Source organism: Cryptotermes secundus, unplaced genomic scaffold, assembly GCF_002891405.2.
Source record: "Cryptotermes secundus unplaced genomic scaffold, Csec_1.0 scaffold2113, whole genome shotgun sequence".
NCBI classification, from domain to species: Eukaryota; Metazoa; Arthropoda; class Insecta; order Blattodea; family Kalotermitidae; genus Cryptotermes; species Cryptotermes secundus.
The window spans coordinates 43,555-65,381 of record NW_019722980.1 but is presented as its reverse complement, the minus strand read 5'-3'; the positions used below and the strand labels follow the sequence as shown (position 1 = coordinate 65,381).

General features: G+C 40.0%; 1 protein-coding gene across 1 annotated transcript in view; it reads left to right on the top strand.

Moving 5' to 3' along the window:
* LOC111861589 (transcription initiation factor TFIID subunit 4) overlaps positions 1-21,827 on the top strand; it is a 48,281-nt gene that overhangs the window by 18,438 nt on the left and 8,016 nt on the right. Inside the window, exons 6-12 of the mRNA XM_023846272.2 lie at positions 5,991-6,119; positions 11,065-11,441; positions 12,611-12,777; positions 13,366-13,496; positions 15,985-16,167; positions 18,420-18,542; positions 21,445-21,495. Coding sequence (XP_023702040.2) covers positions 5,991-6,119; positions 11,065-11,441; positions 12,611-12,777; positions 13,366-13,496; positions 15,985-16,167; positions 18,420-18,542; positions 21,445-21,495 — 1,161 coding nt within the window. The remainder of the gene's footprint in view (positions 1-5,990; positions 6,120-11,064; positions 11,442-12,610; positions 12,778-13,365; positions 13,497-15,984; positions 16,168-18,419; positions 18,543-21,444; positions 21,496-21,827) is intronic.

Sequence of the window (21,827 nt, the reverse complement as noted above, 5' to 3'; positions counted from 1 at the left end):
AAAGCGAGTCAACAGCGATGACGTCACCAAGGGTACCGCGGGTTGCTAGGCAGCGCAGGGAAACAGGATTGCAAGAGACGACGGTGGTTACAGTGGTTACTACTGCTAGCGTTACTAGCGACACAGCGCCAGGCAACAAGGGTGCTTATTACATGGCCGTTTTCTGTATTGTCCGATCGAGGCCACATGAGGAGCAGTGAAGGCTANTAATAGAACAGCGAATATTGAACCATTTTACGTACAGCAGCTTACATTTTACATTCATGAAGAGTTATATAGGGATAGAGCACTGAACTTCAGCCTAAAAGGTCCTGGGTTTGAGACCAGCCACATTCATTGCAGATTTTACTCCTGGCCTTTCCTTTCCTATACTGCTGACAAATGTGATGAATGTGATCAATACAGGGACAGATTAAACTGCTGCTCATTTTTATAATGAACCTGTTTCATTGGTGCCCCATCTTAGAAATGGACGGCATTTCAGTGGATGCAGGCAGAGGCCAAGAAGACAGATTGCACCATAACTGGATGTATTACACAGTGCAACAACTTGTGAACAATGGAAACCTCAGTGTTTATGTAGCAGTCCTCCTTCGTCTCTGTCAGGAAGGAGGAAGTCATGGTCACATGCACTAAACATGTAGACATTTGTTGTGTGGTTATCCAGTGATGTGTGACCCTTATGTATGTAATTTTTCAGTTTTGGGGCACTGTGCTACAAGCCAGTAGGTCACAGGTTCAACTCCCAATGAAGTCATTCGATTTCTCATTTCACTTAATTCTTCTAGCCATACAATGGACCCTGGGGTCGACTCAGCCTTTAATAAAAATGAGTACCAGGAATCATCTGGGGGTAAAGGGTGGCCGGTACATAAGGCTGATAACCTCCCAGCCATCTGTGAGCTGGTTGAAGAAAGCAGTCTTCTGGGATTTGGCACCGTGTATAAGTGGTCCACTTATACACGGTGCCAAATCCTAGAAGACTGCTTTCTTCGTAGTCACCGCCGTGAAAGCCTCAAATCTTACATGTGAGCTGGTTGTCTAGAAAATGTGGGAACCTCAATTTGACACAACCCTGTGGGTCTCCACAGCCTGCTATGGGGATAGCTTTATCTTCTTTTTTACCCTCAATCTCACTGTCTTTACACTCTTTACATGCCCCCCCCCAGACGTGCGCGCGCGCACATAAGCTGATAAAATTAGATTTTTTTCCAGGCACAAATAGTGTTCGTTTGTGATATGCCTTTAAATGCATTCATGCCCATACATAATAATGAATATCCTCAGGTTAGAGGCTGATACTACATCAAGATGCTTAATTCATGCAAGGTATTTAATAAATTAACCTATGTCATTTTGTGGCAGTGAAGTAGTCTCTTCTGTGCTACTGTTCACAGTATTTTTCAGTGGAGGCAGAATCTGTGATTGTCAGAGAACACCTTTGACTTTCCCATTCAGTCTGATATGTGAGTCTGTCTGTGTCTGTTTGGGGCACAGTATTATCAGGCATCAACAAATGGCAGCCAAGTTCATGGCACATAAGTTTCATTCATAGATACTGAGATTATGTTTATTGCTTTCAGACATCTGAATGTTTTACTAGGAAACTTAAAATTTATTAATTTTGTACTTGCTAGTCATTTAAGGAAAAGTAACAAGTGTATTTGTCAACTCCTGCCCTCCAGTGTGAGAATATGAGAGTAGGTTATGTTCCTTGAAAGGAGCCAGGATAGCTCTGTCAGTATACTGACAGTCTATGGATTGCATGGCCGGGGTTTGAGTCCTGGCAGAGGTACGATTTTTCTGTTCTTCATAGCATCAAGACCAGTTCTGGGCCCACCCAGCCTCCTATCCAATGGATACCAGGGCTCTCCCCAGAGGTAAAGTGGCAGGGATGTGAAGCTGACCACTCACCCGCATTCCCCGTACATCTTCAGTGTGTGATGTTTGATTAATTAAGCATGGAGACATCTTTGCCTTTTTATGTTTTTGTGTTCATTAAATATGCTGGAAGTGTACGATGGGGTACCCAAAAGAAACCGAACTAATTTTTTTGTGGGCAGAGCTTTTGTAGTACCGCAATTTGCAGCTATGAACGCATAGAGCTAACATTCCTGAGTCGATAAGCCGACTACCGTTGCTTCAGAAGGTAAGGACTAGTTTCGGCAGAGTTTATAGTAACAACTGTTTTGTGTGATCTTCGTTTTTGCAATGGCTGAGTTTCGTGAACAGCGTGCGGCGGTCAAATTCTGCTTTTTGCTCGGGAAAAGTGGAACAGAAACTCTTGAAATGTTAAAAACGGCGTACAAGGACGATGCTATGGGGAAAACTCAAGTGTTTGAGTGGTTTTCCCGTTTAAAAAATGGTGAAATGTCAATTGATGACAAACCTCGTTCTGGTCGTCCTTCCACGGCCCGAACACATGAAAATGTTGAAAAAATTCGTGAAATCATCAAGGAAGATCGACGACGGACCATTGAAGAAATTGTGGAGCTGTCGGGAGTGACTTGGAGCTTAGTTCAGCGAATTTTGACAGAAGATTTGGGAATGAAAAGGGTGGCTGCGAAATTCGTGCCACGACTGCTGACTGATGAACAAAAACAAGGTCGCGTGGAAGCATGCTGTGCTTTGAAAGAAGAGTCCCGAAATGATCAAAAACTTTTTTTTGTTTCCTCGAATGAAAAGAGACATGAAAGGAAAGCGTTTTGCTGATGTTGCTGAGGTGAAGGAAAAAACGACGGAGGCACTGTCGAGCATCTCAAAAGATGAATTTAGACAATGTTTTGAAAAATGGAATAAAAGACTAGACAAGTGTATTAGTGTAAGTGGAGAGTACTTTGAAGGGGATTGAAGGTTTGTGCTTAAAATTTGAATAAATAAGTTTAAAAAAAAATAAGTTCGGTTTCTTTTTGGTACCCCCTCGTAGACTGGCAGAAGCATAGTAATATTTCCTACAGATGCATTGTTTTACATTATTGATGCCCATCCTCATGTACTGTGTAAAACAACAGATATTCGGTTCAGTTCTGAAGATGGTAATGCACCTTTAGGATTACCTGACCCACAAAATTCAAACTGACTTGTTTACTGGAAGATTACCATGGTGTAATATCATGGCAATATGTAGAACTCTGTTACTGCTGGATTGCACACATATTATGTCACTTCAGAATATAGTGGAAACTAAATAGTTTAATACATGAAACTGCTGTATGGGCAGAATGTTGAAGAATGGCTACTGACTGTAGTCTGGTGTACAGTAAAGTTTAAGAATTTTATATCTGTGTGAAAATATAGCCTTTACATAATTTGATGTGTCAAACTGCAGTGTTTTCTCCATGGTCTTCACGTTCTTTGGTTTGCACTTGTGCAGTAAATATATACATTGACTAACTCTGCTACTGATAATGGGCACCTGCATGGCATGAATGTGTGAATGTATGGGAGAGAGAGCATATGCACATGGGATCTGCAAGTCTGGTGGTACGGTGGGCTGTTGCAATCATGGGAAGCAATTGATGCTTGATGTACACAGAACATTAAAGATTTGGTCATGTGAAATATGAGATGTTAAACTATAACTGTTACAAGGTGTATCGAAAAGTTCCTGGACTAGGTCAGAAAAGGAATGCTGGGTTAACTTATTCAATTTTGGCTGCCATCTCCTTCAAAATAGTCTCCTTGGGAATGTATACAGTGATCCCATCATTTTTTTCCATGCTTCAAAGGAACTGTGAAAGTCATTTTCCTTAATGCTATCAAGTCCCACTTGTGATTCCTTTTGGATGTAAGACACTTTTTCAAAACATCCGCGAGCTCATGGGTTGTTCAGTGATGGTCTTTGTGGATGAGTTTTTGAATTTTTTCAACATTTTTTGTCATTTTGCTGGTGCTTGGTCACCTTGAACATTGGTCATCTTCAACTGACATTCAACCAGCCTTGAAATGTGAATGCCATTCAAAAACCGCTGTCCAGCGTAAAGAATATTCTTCAAAAGCCTCATGAAACATTTCAAGGGTTTCGGTAGCAGATTTACCGAGCTTCATGCAAAACTTAATTCAGACATGTAGCTCAATTTTGCCGTCCATCACTAACAAAACGAAACATGAAGTTGAAAAAGCACTCGTGTAAAAACAATGCATGTTCACAGTGTGGCCTCACATGGCAGAATGATGCAATAGGCTTGTGGAAGTGTGACCTTGGCCTCCCCTCTCATCCTCTTTCACGGGGGCAGTTACAAAAATAACGCTCTTGGAACTTTCCAATAGAACCTCGTATATCACAGTAGTTGGTTTAGAAATGCAACATGATTGGTGTTTGTTGATGTCTGCTGTTTTAGGTTTGTTTGATACACAAAGCAATATGAGTACTCAGTATACTCCTGTCTTCAGGTCTTCTTATGTATGAGGGGGGACCCAAAAATAACCGGAAACGACCTGTTGCGCGCGCATGCTTTGTAGTTACGAGTTATGCTGCTAAGTGGTGTTAGCTGGGGGTCTCCCAAGACTGTTAGTGAGCTGGCGTCAGTCTGAGTTAAGTGGTTTGCCTGTGGTGCTCTGTTGTGTGCGTTCCTGTTTCAACCCTTTGGTGATTAGTGAGATGGCCGACCAGAAGGAACAAAGAGTGTGCGTGAAATTGATGAAGATCGTTGAAAGACCATTGACCAACTTTCTGAGGAAACGAACATCTCATGGAGCACGGTCCAGCGAATTTTAACCAAAGGTTTGCACATGAGACTGGTGTCTGCAAAATTTGTTCCTCGCTTGCTCGGAGATGACCAAAGAGAAAACTGCGTGAATGTTTGCCGCGACTTGAAGAGTGAAGTGCAGTTTTCCCTAACAGAAAGCAAAATTTCACGCACACTCTTTGTTCCTTCTGGTCGGCCATCTCACTAATCGCCAAAGGGTTGAAACAGGAACGCACACAACAGAGCACCACAGACAAACCACTTAACTCAGACTGACGCCAGCTCACTAACAGTCGCTGGAGACCCCCAGCTAACGCCACCTAGCAGCACAACTCGTAACTACAAAGCATGCACGCGCAACAGGTCGTTTCCGGTTATTTTTGGGTCCCCCTTCGTAGATATTTGGATAGTTCTTGTTTTTTGGCAGGGCGGGGGAAACAGTGACCAGGATCAAATCTGGTCTTCTTTGAATAATAATTTTTGAAGTTTCGATAATGAATAAGTGCATTAAAATCGTGTCAGGCTATCTGTTGTATCCAAAGCTGAGTTAGAAATCTCAGAGGCCCCCCTCTCCATCAGCAGTGTTAACCATGATGATATTTCTTTTGCAGCTGTCATGATCAAACCAGCCTTAAACAGACTTCTTATGTCCCGCCTACCAAATATCATGTCCATTTTCCTTAGTTTAGGTCGTTTACCAAATAATGCGTCCAGGTCCGAGGCATTTCATGACATTTCATAACAAGCTTATTTTTTATGGTGAAGAGTTTTGGCCCTACTCCCAACCTTCAAGCTGAAGGACCACCCCTTGTCGGCCGTCCGCAACTGCTTATATGATATATTTGCAGCTACCCACCATACCTGGAGACCTGGAATCTACTACTGTAATTTTCTCCTGTGACTGCCAACAGACGGGTTCAGAAACTGACAGTCAGTTGCAGTCTAGGAAATGCACCATACTCAGATGCAGAGGTCTGAACACATTAGAATGATAAGATCATTAGCAGAATGTGATTATGTGTAGGCACGAAGTGTATGAAATGTTGAATGGTGGTTTGATAAGGGGCTGGTGAATATGTTCTGTGGATTGCATTTAAAAAGGTTCACAGTTTTGCTTACTTTACCGATTTTGTTTAAACAACAAAATTTCTTGTTAAACGCCCAGTAGTATTTTATGTTAAATTAGCTCTGTAAGTCAAAATTTCCGCATTGGAAAAGATCAGTTTGTGGATTATAAGCTTCAATCGGTGTCACTTGCTGTTCTTTCAAGAACAGTTGCTTTGATATATGTGTATCTTGTAGACGCAGCTGAGGCCACAGACACCAACAAGCCAACTTAGAGTAATGGCACCAGTGAATGCCTCCACTCAGAGTGTAGGAGTAACGACAATCCCACGTCCTGGTCAAACAATACAGCACCGACTTGTTACGGTGAGAACAGCATTTTGAAACAAATGGTACCGATATACTAGTAATTTGGCATCATACCACGGTTACTATCAGTGAGTGCGCTACTAATTAGCCATGTGTGTAGTTTTGAATTTTAGTGTTTCCTTGTCTTAAGTATCATGTTCAGTAAGAATTGCGGATTCAGTGTTTGGTTTCTGGGGATATTAGTATCATGTGCAAGGTAGGTACTTGTGTTGGAAGTCAGTAGAATTCTCTTATAGTTCTTTGGCGGATGGTTCAGAGAATGTCCTGTGAAGTGTCCAAGAGTCCAGTGTGTAATTTGTACACTGTATGCTTTTAGTGTGTTACTTCACAGTCATATTGTTTTTAATTGCATGTTCTAATGTTAAAAAATCTGGCACTGTCAATGTGAATTCTGTTTCACAAAATTAGATCCTGGTCTTATTTATTTAGCACGAAGAAGTGCAGCTTATACAATACAATTTATATTGTGACAGATAAACTTAGCATTCTAGTTTCACTTTGCCTGTGACCAATATAATGAACATCCCATTTGCCACCCTGCTTATATCTAGCAGTATTTAAATTCTGCTGTAGTATTGGGTTGCAAGCCGGGATAGCATAGTCGGTATAGCGACTGGCTATGGGCCGGACGATCAAGGGGTCAGAGGTTGAGTCCTAGTAGGGTCACGTATTTTCTCTACTCCAAGTTGTCCAGACAAGCTCTGGGGTCCACCCAACCTCCTATCCAATGGGTACTGCGGGCTCTTTCCCCAGGGGTAAAGCGGCCGGGGCGTGAAGCTGACCACTTACCTCCAGTTAGTGCTGAGAACAAGAAAATATGGATCTGTGCATCCTCCACCCCACCCCCCATACACATTCAAGGCGTAGTGCTTAATTAGTTAACCACGGACAACTTTTATAGTATTGCTACTTCAGAAATTGTACATGTTCTGAGATGCTTACCTTTGACACTTTAATTAGAAATCAAAATAATGATTAATAACTGTGAATCATGATAGTGACTTGGTATGGCTATTTGTGGGCAATGTTTGCAGCTCAAAACAAAGGTGACGTTATTTTCATTGAATGTTGTAATTAATGTAAAAATTCCTATGTAATATGAATGTACCAGTATACAATTCTGAATGTTTAAATTATGTGATCAGCCAATGAAGCCTAGCCTGATAGGAGACAGACCTCAATTTACAGAGATTCTCTCCCAAAGCAGAAAGGTTCATATAATTATATACCATGTTTTTCTGCAATAATACCCCCTCCCCCAGTAAGTGTAATCGTGAAGTTAATTTTGAAGCTACACTGCCAGATTTTTAAATATGATGTATGTTTCTTTTAGTGAGGATGAGAGAGTCCAGAATAGTTGAGATTGTTTCACTGTAGATTTGGTGTTAGAGTAGTGGGAAGCCTGTGGATTGGTGCTTGTCACTTGTTTGAATGCTGGATACTGTTTATACTATTCAGAAGTTTTTGCAACTTGATATTTCTGCTCAGGATGGAGTGAAGAAATGGTTAGTATTGGCTATTGAAATCAAAACCTCAACCTCTGACAGTTGTATTCCGGGCACAAATCAAATGTTTTTTTGTCAACAGTTACCTGTTACCGTGTTTCATGTTGATATTCATTCGTTAAATTTGCAACAGTAAACAGCTTACAAACTGCTGGTTTTCGATCTGGAATCAGCTCCTCTGTGATGTGTTGTGACTTGCCCTTGTTCTGACAATTGCTTGGTGCGTTGTATCACTGCATATTGGTTGCCCATATCTCTGAATTTGTTGATGCTTCATAACCTATCCTCTGACTTGTAAATGTTCTGTCAGCTCTTTGTAGTTATCTGAGGAAGTGTTTGACATTGGTAAAATTTGTGTAGTAGTTTACTGGGCAAGCAGTCTCAAAATTACAACACTCCAGATTTATAATATGTACCTAATGCTGATAGTGGATTGATTTGCAGTGCAAAAATTCCATTGGTATTTCTTCTGTCATGCTGGACACTAATGAAAGTCTTAGAACAGAGCTGTATGTCAGTTAGGCTGTTCTCTGATTTGACTTGGTATGGAGCTAAGTCTGTGTGGTGGGATTTGTCCTGTGCATGTGATATAATAGAAAGACATGTCAGAGGTTCTCAGGCTTTGTAGAATTTAACCATATTTCTCAGATTCATTGTTTAAAGATATTTTTTTACTAGAACACGCTTGTGAGCCAGGCTTGGGCGGACGTTGTGCTAGTATCAGTAGGTCGTGCCCACTTTTTCCTGTGTTCTTACCTACCCAGCTGTTGTGATTGTGTTTCCAGCTTGTTTGATTCCATGAACCTTTGTACCTGAAACTGAGAGTTAAATAATCCAGGATTCATTCAACATGGAGTGGGGAAGACTGACTGTATTAGTGAATATGTGTGTTACTTTTAATGGTGGCAAGAATTATGCACTGTTAATATTGATAAGCTAAGGAGCTGGAATAGCTCAGTCGATATATCAGCTGGCTATGGGCTGGATGATTGAGAGATCAGAGTTCGTGTCTTGGTAGGGTCAAGAATTTTCTCTTCTCCACATTGTCCAGACTGGCTCTAAGGTCCATGCAACCCCCTATCCACTGGGTACCAGGGGCTCTATACCCGGGGGTGAAGCAGCTGGGGCATGAAGCTGACCACTCACCTCCAGCTAGAGCCAAGGTCAAGAAAATGTGGATCTGTACATCCACTACCCCATGCACTTTTCATGGTATAGTGCTTAATTAGTTAAGCACAGGGACAGCTTTACCTTTATAGTGATAAGCTACAGATGCAGCTAAGTTATGGTCACTTCTTGCTATCCTACTGACTTTATGCTTCCGCCTCAAATAATTGGATATTTGCTTGCTTAGTATATCGTTCCTCATCTGCTTGGTGCTTCTGAATAATGCTGCAGTCTGAGTACTTGAAAAGTTTGATGAAAATTTTTATTTTGAACAGGAGAAAGTGAGAACATTTGGAATTTGACACTATTCACAAACTTAACAGGCAGAAGAAAAGCGATTCAAGTGAATATCTGCTGTACATAGTGAGAACAGAACCTGGCTCAGTTCATTTATCAACAGATTTGTCTGGTCACAAAATTCTGAAGATTAATGTAAAATTACATCTAATAAGCGGGAAGAGTTTAACATAGAAAAGGAAAGGTACAACAGAAGTGTAATGGACAAGAGTATGCTTTGAGTATTTACTGCCCTCAGTTTGTCTCATTATGTTCCATCCTGTGTGTTAAACCAGAACTTATGTGAAATGTAGAAATGTTTGTCTCTGCTGATTCTAATACAAGGAGGCTTTGGTGAATCTCACTTCAGAAGAAGAGAGAACTTAGAGTGATATTGGAAATATTTATGAAATGTTCCTGTGCAAATTGGTGTTAGGTCCATATTGGACATTTCATAGTTCCAGTTAACATTAAACCCAAGTTTCAAATGAAGAGGAATGCCCTTTTGTGAGTACAAATTCAGATGTAATTCTTCACAAAATCTAGTATCATTAAGGTATTTCCACATGAAATCTGCCCGTCAGTCGGTGATGTTCGCTGAAGGAAAAATTTATATGTTATGAAGTGTACATTTCTTCGATGCAGTAGATAATTTTAGCAGAAAATAATCCTGTTTTGATGACATACTCCTTTGAACTTTTGCCTTGTACAAAACGATTTAGTAGGTTTTGTGATAAATTTGTAACTTGGCTTACAGTGTTTAACTATCTTGAAAGCCGCAGTTACCCTTCAGCACAGGCTACAAAAATCTGAGAGCAAGAGTAGCTGATGTTATAAGATTTAAAAAATCATTTTTCAAGAAGCACACTGTAATCTTTTGGTCATATCATGTGGCCTGAAATTTATAACTGTAATAATATATTCCAGTACCAAATTTAACATTGCATGCCTGAACACTTCCTGCTCATAGTGGCAAGTTTTTTTTTTATTTCCAAATTGAACAAAATTGGCAGTGAAGTTTTTTCTTTTATTGCTAGTGGGGTGGGACTAAGTCCCTTGTACTGCGGGCACTTCTGGCCTATTATACCAGCCCCAGATGATAGATGAGGGTGAGTGTGGAGCAATTGGTGGAAAGAAGATTGGCAGGGGAAACTGAAGTACTCAGAGAAAACCTGCCCCAGCACCACTTTGTCCACCACACATCCCACTTGACCAGACCCGGGATCGAACCCGGGCCACCATGGTGTTTGGTATGGAGAGGGTTAAACCAGGTTTATAGTAGGTTGAGGAACAGCTCTTCTGCCATATAATGTACATCATATTGCAGCCCCCTCACCTGTGGGTGGAGCCTCTACCCAGGAGTTGGTGCAGTCACTTCGTTGTTGTCTGTTTGTTTCTTTATTCAGATGATACTTACAAGTACTTGCAGCAGCCGGGCCTCTCATCAGCTTAAACCAAAGGATAGTGATCTTGTATTTGTGAATGTTTACTTTTACATTGCCAAACATAGAATCTGGAGTGTTTCAAGACCAACCAGATTTCATGCAGCTTTTGCACCATCCCTTATTAGGTCAGTGTAGAAACTTGTGAATGTGAGGCTGAGTTGCAAGTCCTTGTTACCACATCCCACAAATTCCACAGGTTTCTGTGGGGTAATCACACTGATGCGAAAGGTAAATAGTAATTAAAATTGGACTAAATAGGTATCTTGGCAGTACTTGTTGCTTGCATAGTTGTAACCCTTGGTATATGATTTGTAGCATTCTGAACTGAATGTGGTGTATTACTCTCTAAGTATAGAAAATTCAGCCAAATTATAAGGCTCTTATTTTAAACCTTATAATTTGTTCCCGTCTGGCAGTTGTCTGTGTGAGGTTACATGTAAGAAAATGTCAGGGGTGGACACGGCGGTGTTGGTGGTGGTGGTGGTGGTGATGATGATGATGATGATGATGATGATGATAGTGATAATGATAATGATGATGTCCTTGCAGCCTGTAAGAACACCAGCACCAGCAACTAGAATGGTGACAGCAGCACCGTTACGACCTCAGTCTCCAATTTCAACAGCAGCGCCCACCCTTCCATCTCCGTCGCCACAACCTGTAAAAGTAACAACTCCATCCCTACCCACCCCCCCTCTTCATGTACGGCCTCAGCTGCAACAGCAACAACAACAGCAGCAAGTGTCTCATACACAGACAACAAAAGCACCTACCCCAGTCCACATCAGACCTCCCATAACACCAACCCATGTGAAAACGGCAGCTGTCAAGATGTCTACAGTGACAAAACCACCTGCACCTTCGCTTCTACCAAAGCCTTCTGCAAAGGAGAAAGAGAAAAAGTCTTTCTCATCCGCAGGATATGCGTATGTTGCATTATGTTTTATTGGAAAACATTAATTTAATTTAAATTATAACCAGTAGAATGATTTTATGATGTTTGTTTTCTTTGTTTGCATCGAATAAAGGGATAGTGTAGTGCAGGTCAGAAAGGCATGCTCAGCATGCCCCTGCAATCTGTCGACTTGACATGGTAGATTTGCTTACATGAAGAAATTAAAATACTTAAAAAAATTAGCTGTACAATTTATTATAGACATTCTTTCTATACCAACTGTAGCTATTAAAATATTATGGCTTCATCAGTTTCATTTGGGGTCAGACTTCTCTCAATGGTATATTACTGTTAAAGCAAAATTGAAAACTTTGGTCTAAATAAGCAACTAGTAGTTGCTGTTACTACCATATTTTGTTAAAAATAACATAACTATGGTAGAGCCCAGTATGATAAGCAGCATCAACAGAAAATGTGAATTTTGTGGTTGGTGCCATTGAATGTAAAAGACTTAAGATCTGTGGGTAGCTCTGTCTCAACTCTGGATAAGCCGCACTAATTTTGAATTTGGATGCTGCATAGTCACTGCTGTAGACATTTAAATGATACTTACCCTCTGGACCAAGCCCTCTTCTTTTTAATTTAATTTTGTTTATTTATATTGTACTGTTTGGGTTGGATTTTTAAATTTGAATGTTTTTTGTTCATCTGTATGTATTATGTATTGTGTCTCGCTTCTTTACAGCAGAAGTCACAGTTATTTATTGAACTCTGACTATGCACTGAGCATTGGCATTTATTTAGGGTTGCAAATAAAATTTGTAGACAGGATTATATCTCACCTTTTCTTTCATATCCTGTGGGAATTTCACTACCATCTACAGCAGTGTAATGGAGAAATTACCTTTTGAGTGAGCAAACGGGAATTAATGTATGTTGTAATTGTGTCAGGCATGATCAGTTTGCATGTGATAACACTGAATTGGTTAGTGTAAGGGTAATATCAGTACTCCAGAAAACGCTATGTTCCGGAATGAAAGTATTACACAGTGTGGAGCTGGGATGCCCAGGTTTCTTTGAACTCCGATGAACATTTCATTTTACTCTGACCTTTTGGCTTTTGTTACTGGGTGTATGTTTCATAAGCTATACAAATCACTGCCTAGTTCTGTTAGATGTACATAGTGCATTCTGTTGCAGAGGGGATGATGACATCAATGATGTGGCTGCAATGGGTGGTGTAAATCTGGCTGAGGAGACCCAGAGAATATTGGGCTCCACAGAATTTGTGGGCACACAAATACGGTCCTGTAAAGATGAAATTTTCCTCCATGCTGTGCCTCTGCAACATAAAATTAGACAAATTGGTAAGTTGCACGACTAGGCTAGTATGCCCATATTCTGCTTCAGCCCACAGACCTCAGATTGATAAATGTGAAACACGGTTCCAGTAATAAAGGAAAAACTACATTATGCAGAGAAAGTGAAAGTAAAGTAAACTTATCCCTATAACAGGCCGTGGAGGCCCATAGGATTGTGAGATGTTGGGGGTCCCACATTTTCTAGAGAGTCGGCTCACAGATGGCAGCAAGGTTGTCAGCCTTACATGCCGGCTGCCCTTTACCCCCAAGAATATTCGTAGTGCTCATTTCTGTTAGAGGCTGAGTCAATCCCAGGGCCATAGTGCGGCCAGAAGGATTATGTCAATTGAAAAAAATCCAGTGACCTCAGGACTTGAACCTATGACCTTCCTGCTTGTAGCATAGTACCTCAACCAATTACGCTACTGGGTGCCCTCCATTATGTAGAGAAATCTCTTATAATTCCATGCTTTAACTCTGAGTCACCTGGTATCAGAAATAGAGCTAATCATAGCAGTATTAGGGTCGGTAGTGAAAGAGTATTCTGCAGTTGCACATGCAAATCTCCCTAACCTTTTTTTCTTTTCTTTTCAGTTGCACGGCATGGATTGGAAGAACCTTCAGCAGAAGTGGCTGCTCTGATATCCCATGCTACTCAGGAGAGGCTGAAAAATATTATAGAAAAGTTGGCAGTTATTGCTGAGCACAGGATAGATCTAATTAAGGTGAGAAGAATGTGTGAGCACCCAGGTTTGTGGTTTTTGCCCCTCATTTTTTTTTATATTCACAAGCCTTTGCTTACACTTCACACAGGTAATGTATTGTGATAAATATGCACTAAACACATGATCAATTTTTTAAACATGCTGTGTGGAGTTCACATTCTGTAAATTCACTTGAACACAGTACGGTGAACTGATAGTAATACACGTGCCTGCTCTTTGCTGTGGGAGGTACATAGACACTGCACATCAGTTTAGTAGGGGGAGCGCACACATGGAAAAGTCAGGTAGTCTGAATCAGGTGTCTTGATTTTTGTAAGTTATAGGGTTTTCCTCTCTTCTTTGTCACATTTTATTATTCATTTATTTTATGTTGTTCTCTTTAGATTAACAGTTTCTTCTGTCAGCAGTTAGGTGTGCATGGATTTAATGATGTTAGGCATGCCTGATGCATATTACTTTCTTATTAGTACCTGAACCTAGTTGTTTGCAATTAAAAATGCCATTAAACCGTTATCCACGTACTTGTTCATCCTGTTTTGGGAAAGGAAAAATAATTGTCACATTGTAAGGACTGTGTTAGTGCACTTGTAGGATTTGAGGTTGTTTTAGTGGTAGTTATGAAGAGTTTTGTCTTCTGGGATATGGTGCTATGTAGTCTGTGTAAAGACAAATGAATTTTCAGAGGAACATCACCTCATCTTCACTGCTGAAAAATGCTGCCTGCTTCAATTTGGGTTCTTGCCTGGCCTATTCTTCTACCAGGAAGATGGAGGTGACACATTCATCTGAAGCATGGGATAACTTTCAACAGACCACACAGCATTATATCCCTGAAGACAGAACTCTGTTTATGTAGTTATTCATAAATGGACTGTAGTGGATAATATAGATGAGTGGTGTGGATTTTGATACTGATCGAATATTTAGCATTTGTCAAATACTGGCAGAAGGAAAAAGTTCAAAGACATAGCACATATTTTCTAATACATCAATGACCTTGACTGTTACATTCAAAATGAAATTGACTGTTGCACAATAGACCATTGTTGTTTGCTGAATACCACATAAGAAAATTTGTGTGACTGGTAAAGCCAGTTTTGAGAAACCTGACATTTTATGTTTGGGCCACCAGCGAACAAACCATTATTTTTATTCAGATACCACCTTTGCAGTTTTATTTTGTAATATGGTCTCCATAAATTAATCAGATTTAATGAAACCCATAAAAGCCGTTTTGATGTTTGGGGCCCGTCTGAAGATCCCTATTTTTAGAGATGGAATGCCCATATTCACTAGGCATGAATGTAGGACTGATGAACTGTTGTATTCTAAATACAAATCGAATCCATCCAGCCATTCACATGTGCACACAGACAGACAGATGGCATAGCAAAAACAACTTTTTCTAACCAGGGGGAGATGAAAATGTGTAAATCCATCAGTTTTCTGGATTTTTTCCCCCTTTTCCATGATCACAGTACAGTGCTTATAGGAGTAAGTAGAATGGGACAGTGCGTCATCTGCCTCAGGACAGAAGTATTGAACAACATTCTTACTGAATTTGGTATACTCATGAATCTAGTTAGGCTAATTGAAATATACTTAAATGAAACTTAAATGATGAGATGCTTCATGCTTTTTAGTTCTGCTTTAGTAATGCCATTAAGAGGGTCCAAAAAATAAGATGATTTGGAATTGAGTGGGACACATCAAGTCATTTCTGGTGAGATAAGTTCTTGGGTGAAAGCATGAACACCATAAAGCGAAAGCACTGAAATTCTGTGAGATGCAAGTATGGAGGTTCTACAAGTAAATAACTCAGAACTGACTCCATCTTGAGAGGCCAGCAGTTGCTCAGCCACACAAGAAATTCCAAGTATTTTGTGGAACCAGTGGTGTATTACAGTGTTCACAAAAGCCTGCCCTCATCTCTCTTCTAAGCCAGATGGATCTAGCCCATACCTCCCATCTACATCTATTCTGCCTAGTAGCCTCTTTCTTTTCTGGTTTCGTACCAAAACTACTCTTTCATGTGTGCTGTATGGCATGCGTATCTTATCCTGCACGACCTTGTCATTCTATGATATTTAGTGAGGTGTACATACTCTTTTTCTCCAGCCCTCTATTATTTCATCTCTCTTAACTCAAAATATCCTTCCCAAAACGCTCTCACCAACTGTGCAACATCCTGATACTGTAGAGTGACTGTGGCTGTGCTCAGCATAGTAAAATGTGAAGCATTATTAGGGTGTTTACAGTAATTGGTCTGCTGATACCAGAATGTGGTGCAGTCAGATGGTGCAGGTGGTTCTGAAAGGCTTGCATCCTTGAAAATTTAAGTCCATGAATCATACTGTGAATGTGTTTTCTGTTACTGTAAGTATGTTTTCATGAAAGGTGTATGTTACATTTAATTCCATAAAATTCATTACAATTACATTTTGAGCAAACTGAATTATAACATTGCACTTGATATATTCATCTACAGGTGGACCCGAGATATGAAGTGACGCAGGACGTCAAAGGTCAGCTCAAATTCCTTGAAGAATTGGATCGTGTAGAGAGGAAGCGGCACGAGGAACAGGAGAGAGAGTTGTTACTCCGAGCAGCGAAAAGCAGATCGAAATCTGAAGATCCAGAGCAAGCGAAACTGAAGGCTAAAGCCAAAGAAGTGAGCAGTGATTGAATTCATAATGATAGTTGGGTGTAGTAACATATCATATGTTATAATTTCGGTTTCTAAATACGGACTGTCTGCAGTATAATGTTGGATACAAAATTGTTCAGATGTGTACAGGGTCATATCCAGAATAAACAGCATGAACAAGTACACATGCATCATCACATCCCAAGCCTGTGTGTTTGTCAGACGTAAGTTATAAATTTAGCAACTTAGGCCAGAACTTCAAAACAGCATAATATCACATTGGTTGCAGGTTTATGTTTAAAAACTGGTATCATACATATGCAAAGGTTTTTTATTTTATTGGGTGCATGTTCATGCATGTGTTATTCTATATATCTTGTGTTTACAGTAAATCAGGGCTGTGCCATAGCTCAAGCGGTTAGTCGCTGGCTTCCCACCACGGCAGCCCGGGTTCGATCCCAGGTCTGGTCAAGTGGGATTTGTGGTGGACAAAGGGGCGCTGGGGCAGGTTTTCTCAGAGTACTTCAGTGTCCCCTGCCAATCTTCATTCCACTAATTGCTCCACAATCACCCTCACCTATCTGGGCTGGTACAATAGGCCAGAAGTGGCTGCAGTACAAGGGACTTAGTCCCACCCCACTAGCAATAAAAAAAATAAAATACAGTGAATCGGCACGCAGTTAATGACTATACCTCGTGCTTTAAAATAAATGTGTCATCTTCAGGTAGTTCATGTTACGGATGGTTCTCACGTTGAATATCAAGATTATGGTCTTCTGGAATGGGGTAGCATATGCATTGGTAGATGGGTACACACATTTCAGAGGTTCCTGTCCCCCCCATCTTCAGGGTAGAATATAAGTCATGCAAGGAATGACTGGGAGGGGTTGTTATTTTTATTATTTTTTACTGTTCTTCCTTTTTACACTTCTGAGTATTTTTCCCCATTATCATCACTTCTGGGGGCACGTGGTAGCATAGTTGATTGAGGCACTATGCTACAAGCTGGAAAGTATTGGATTTTTTCAACTGACCTAATCCTTCCAGCCACACTATGACCCTGGGGTTGACTCAGCCTCTAACAGAAATGAGTACCAGGAATATTCTTGGGGGTAAAGGGCGGCCGGCCGGCGCGTAAGGCTGACAACGTTGCCATCTATGAGCCAACTGTCTAGAAAATGTGGGAACCTCAACATCTCACAACCCTACGGGCCTCCACGGCCTGTTACAGGGATAGCTTTATTTTTTTTATCATCACTTCTTGCATAACAGCCTTTTTCAGGACCATTGGTTCTCTCATGCTCCAGTGTTCAACTTCCCAAACATTGGTACCCATTTACCAAACTGCATGACATGACATCACAGACAATCATAATCTTGATTTTGGTTGAGTTTTTGGGATTTAGTCCACTGCCTTACTTCCTGTAAACTTGTGCTGTTTTCTGACTGCTGCCATGTTCATCTCACTGTTGTCATACCAGTTTATCTCATCCATCTGCATGACTGCCAAAATTACAGAATATTATTTCTTGGGCTAGAGGGAAATGGAACAACTCAGGCTGGGCTGTGACTGAACCAGGCCATGCAATTGCAAGGAGAAGACATGTTAAACATTTGCTTTGTTATTCCTTTTGATACATTGACAGCTACCCTCTTGCACATGCTGTCTGTTCATCCATGCTCCTAATGGGTGAAGATGCAAGAATGCAGTGTTCCTAAGAATGCTCTTGTGATTGTGAAATAATAGAAATTAGCAGCAGATCTATGTTGTCAGATATATGTTTTTGTGAATCTGGAAGGAGAACAATGCTCAATACAGCAAAAATTCTGAAAAAAGTACTCTTGTTTCAACAAATTAATACTGCTGTGTTTAATGTAATTACATTGGCAGAGCAAAGAAAATGCTCACTGAGACAAAATTGTTGTTGTGGGCTGTACTCGTTACATCTGAGGAGTCATAATACTGAGGAACTCGGGCATTTTACTTGAAATCAGGAGAATCAAAGAACATTTTAGAATTCCACGAACATCCTAAATACTTTAAGAGCCTCCATTTGATTTGTCAGTGTAACAGTATGCCCAATATATGAGTGATAGAAGCAAAGCAGACTGCAGCTGGACACCCCTACACCCTTTCATGCATTGTGAGGTTCTATTTAAATTTTGTATTCTGGTTTCGTTTATGGTAAGGCTTCATTATTTTCCATATAAGATGGACATATTTAACTGTATTTTATACTGTGATGTAATGAGTGCATGAAATTTTCATTTTACAGATGCAGCGAGCAGAAATGGAGGAACTGCGGCAGCGGGAAGCCAACATAACAGCTCTGCAAGCCATTGGACCTAGAAAGAAACCAAAACTAGAAGCTGGTGGAATGGCAGGCTGTTCAGGACAAGTATGCTACGTCAGTCAGTTACACATAGTCTTGAGTTACAGGGAAGGGCATGCATGCATTCATTTTAAAGTTCTTCAGAAATTTTAGCATCTTTATTTCAAAATTTGCATTCACATGTAATCAGAATAGCGAACAAGATACAGAGGCATATTTCAAGGCTAGAAGCTGCCCAAGTACCGTCCAAGTTAGGAATCAAAAGCAGTAATTCACTGATTTGTATCATTGGATTCTGTGGAGACTTAAGGAATTGTTCACTGTAAGCATTGCAGATAATGTTAGGGAAAGATGTGCCAGTGCAAACAGAATAATGTATCAGAACACACCAGGTGCTGCAGTTATGATTTGTACTTCAAGAGTATGGTTATTAAACATGCAGGGGAAAAAATCTGTGAAATAGTGGTAAAATGTAATGTCTCCTGAAGGTGGAAACAACAAAAACAGGAACTTGTGCCAATTTTATATGAAAATTGTAAGTTTCATGGATTCAGAGGCAATGGAATTACACTTTCTTGCAACATTATCGTTGAATGGGAGGTCGAAATTTTAAGTTCAGCTCAGTGCGGGGTTTGCAGGTGATGTGGAGGAACATATTTTCTTTGCAGCGGATATTTTTACTTCGGAAGAAATTTCCATTACACTTTGAGGCAATGATGGTGAAGTGCCAGTGTATTTTGAAATACATCCAGTTGATGACATAAGTGTAAAGTCTGTTGAGTTAGAACATCTGACAGTGAAAAGATGGTTAAATGGCTGTAATGTTGACAGAGTTGGCAGGCAACATGAAACTACCACAATATGTAACATTTAATTGAGAAACTGTATGTAAGGTGCAACATCCTATGGGACTTATAATCAGGTATTAGACTTAATGACAGATGACTGAAAGAACTGCTGATGGATTCATTACAAGTTGTCTGGAACAGGAGACAAAGTATTGTTGAGAAGTTAAACAATGCATTTTAAATTTGAGTAACATGGGATATCAGATCTGTGATTCATGCAGTGAATACTGACCTTATGATTATACCTCTAGGGACAACCCCACAGCTACACATTCTAGTGAAAAAGACATTAGGGATCATTTTAAATAACCATATTCTGCACAGCTCTTGGCAGGGGACCACATTCTGATGCTACTGGGACAGCAAAAAAAGCCCAGTGTAGAACTGCTGCACCACTGGATGAAGATCGTGGGACACAGAATTACTGGGTTTTTGGACTTTTTCCATTGCCCAGAATTCTAGGTAATAGAGGTCACTGAGTAGGTGTCTTCCCTTCTCACCTGAAGATGGAAACATCATGTTCTCTTATTACCTAGAATTCTGGATGATGGAAAAAGTCCAAAAACCCAGTAATTCTGTGTGTCATCCACCATCATCAGAACCCTTTAGAATCTACAAGATCATGGGAGTTCATCTCTCCAGAAGTGATAGTAAAATGTTTTAGAAAGTGCTCTGTATCTAGTGAAATGGCTGGAAGGAGAAGAAAGGAGTGGGGAATATTAATGAACATGGGAACTCTGAAGACACTGAAGCTGAGACGGGCGATGGGAATGGTGAAACTGAATAAAGGCTAGTGACATCAAGAGGATAATAGCTCACAGAATTTCATATGTAACATGTTTTCTAATACACATTTTCTTTCACAGATTTGTTGCAAGAATATGAAATTCATAAAATTACTTTTTCCATGTACTCTTAGTATTTCCTAGTTTTTAGTCTTTTTACATTTGGAATCATCTTATGGGTTACACTGAAAAGGTGTCTAAATACAGCGGAACACTTTGGTCTGCTAGAGAAAATTCTCTATATTTTCCAAATTCTGATCTTGACGTCATCTCAAACTGAAAAATTTTGTCTCGCACCTTCTAAGTATATGTGTATTTTGTGGTTACTGGGCATATGAATCAGAAACTTGGACATGAACTAAGAGATGTCAACAGATCAAGCCGTGGAAATGAGATTCCTACAGAATATGAGAAACAAACAAGAAGGACTAAAACATGAAACCAGGACATGAGATAAAATCTGTATAAACATTATAAGAAGAAATTATATAAGATGAGGTTTTCATGGCAGTTTGTGTTTAGATTATCGTCTTCTGGATTGTGAAATTTTTATTGATGGATGTCACTGCATTGGAAAATTGGTATCCACTGATAAGACCACCTGGTAACAGAAGCTAGAGGACCATAACATCACTACCTGCCTTACGAAGATTATGCTGCACTCCACTAACAGATTTAAATCTGTTACCACAGTGTTGGCATCCAGACTTAAATTTGTGAGCAATTGGATTTCAGTGTTGACAATAGGGATGTTGGGGCCTGTTTAACCAGTGCATGTGATATGACAGTTGTGCAGTGCACAGACAATATACATTATGCATATGTGGACTGTAACTGCTTTGTAAGATTTGAGATTTTCACGGCGGTGACTATGAAGAAAGCTATCTTCTTGGATGTGGTGCCGTGTAGAAATTGTGTTAACAGAATTTATACACAGTGCCACATCCCAGAAGATGGCTTTCTTTATCACTACTTTGATTACACATGATGACTCGGTGAAAAGAAGCTATTTTTGGAATGAAATTAGGAAAAGAATGAATTCTGATAGTGCTTTATATTATTTAGTTAAAAAGTTATCATTTTGTCCTTCCAAAATACCAGAGGTTGGTCTTTGTAAGATAGTAATTTCCCTTGTTGCTTTGTATGTGTATGTATTCTTGTGTTTATGGAAGAATATTACGTATAAATTTTAGAAAATAAAATGCTCTAAACCAGATGAAGTATGCAGGTAATTATGGCATTATGTAACAAGGACCTTTGTGGCGTAGTATGTGGGTTTGAGTCACATACAAGAAATGGAAATTATTAGATCAATTTTTTTCTTGTTTGTTTCAGTCTGGTGCCAGTGGATCCAGCGGTGCAAATAACAGCCTCAGTCGGACACAGGTAGTAGTAGTGGTGGTGGTAGTGGTAGTAGCAGTAGTAGTAGTAGCAGCAACATTGGTGGTGGTGGTAGTGGTAATAATAGTAGTAGCAGTAGCGGCAGCACCAGTAACCAGTAATTGTAGTGCTCGTGGTGGCAGTTGTAGTAAGTATGCATAAGTATTTCCATTGGTTGCATCCTGTTGTATGTCTCAGACAATATACAATATGTAGGAACTATGCTACCATCAAANGTAAACTTAATTATCTCCCAAACGTAGAATTTATTCAAAACATTTTAAACATTTGAGGAAATTAAAGCGTGTTCGTAGGGATCAGCAGTTATGTATTGAAAT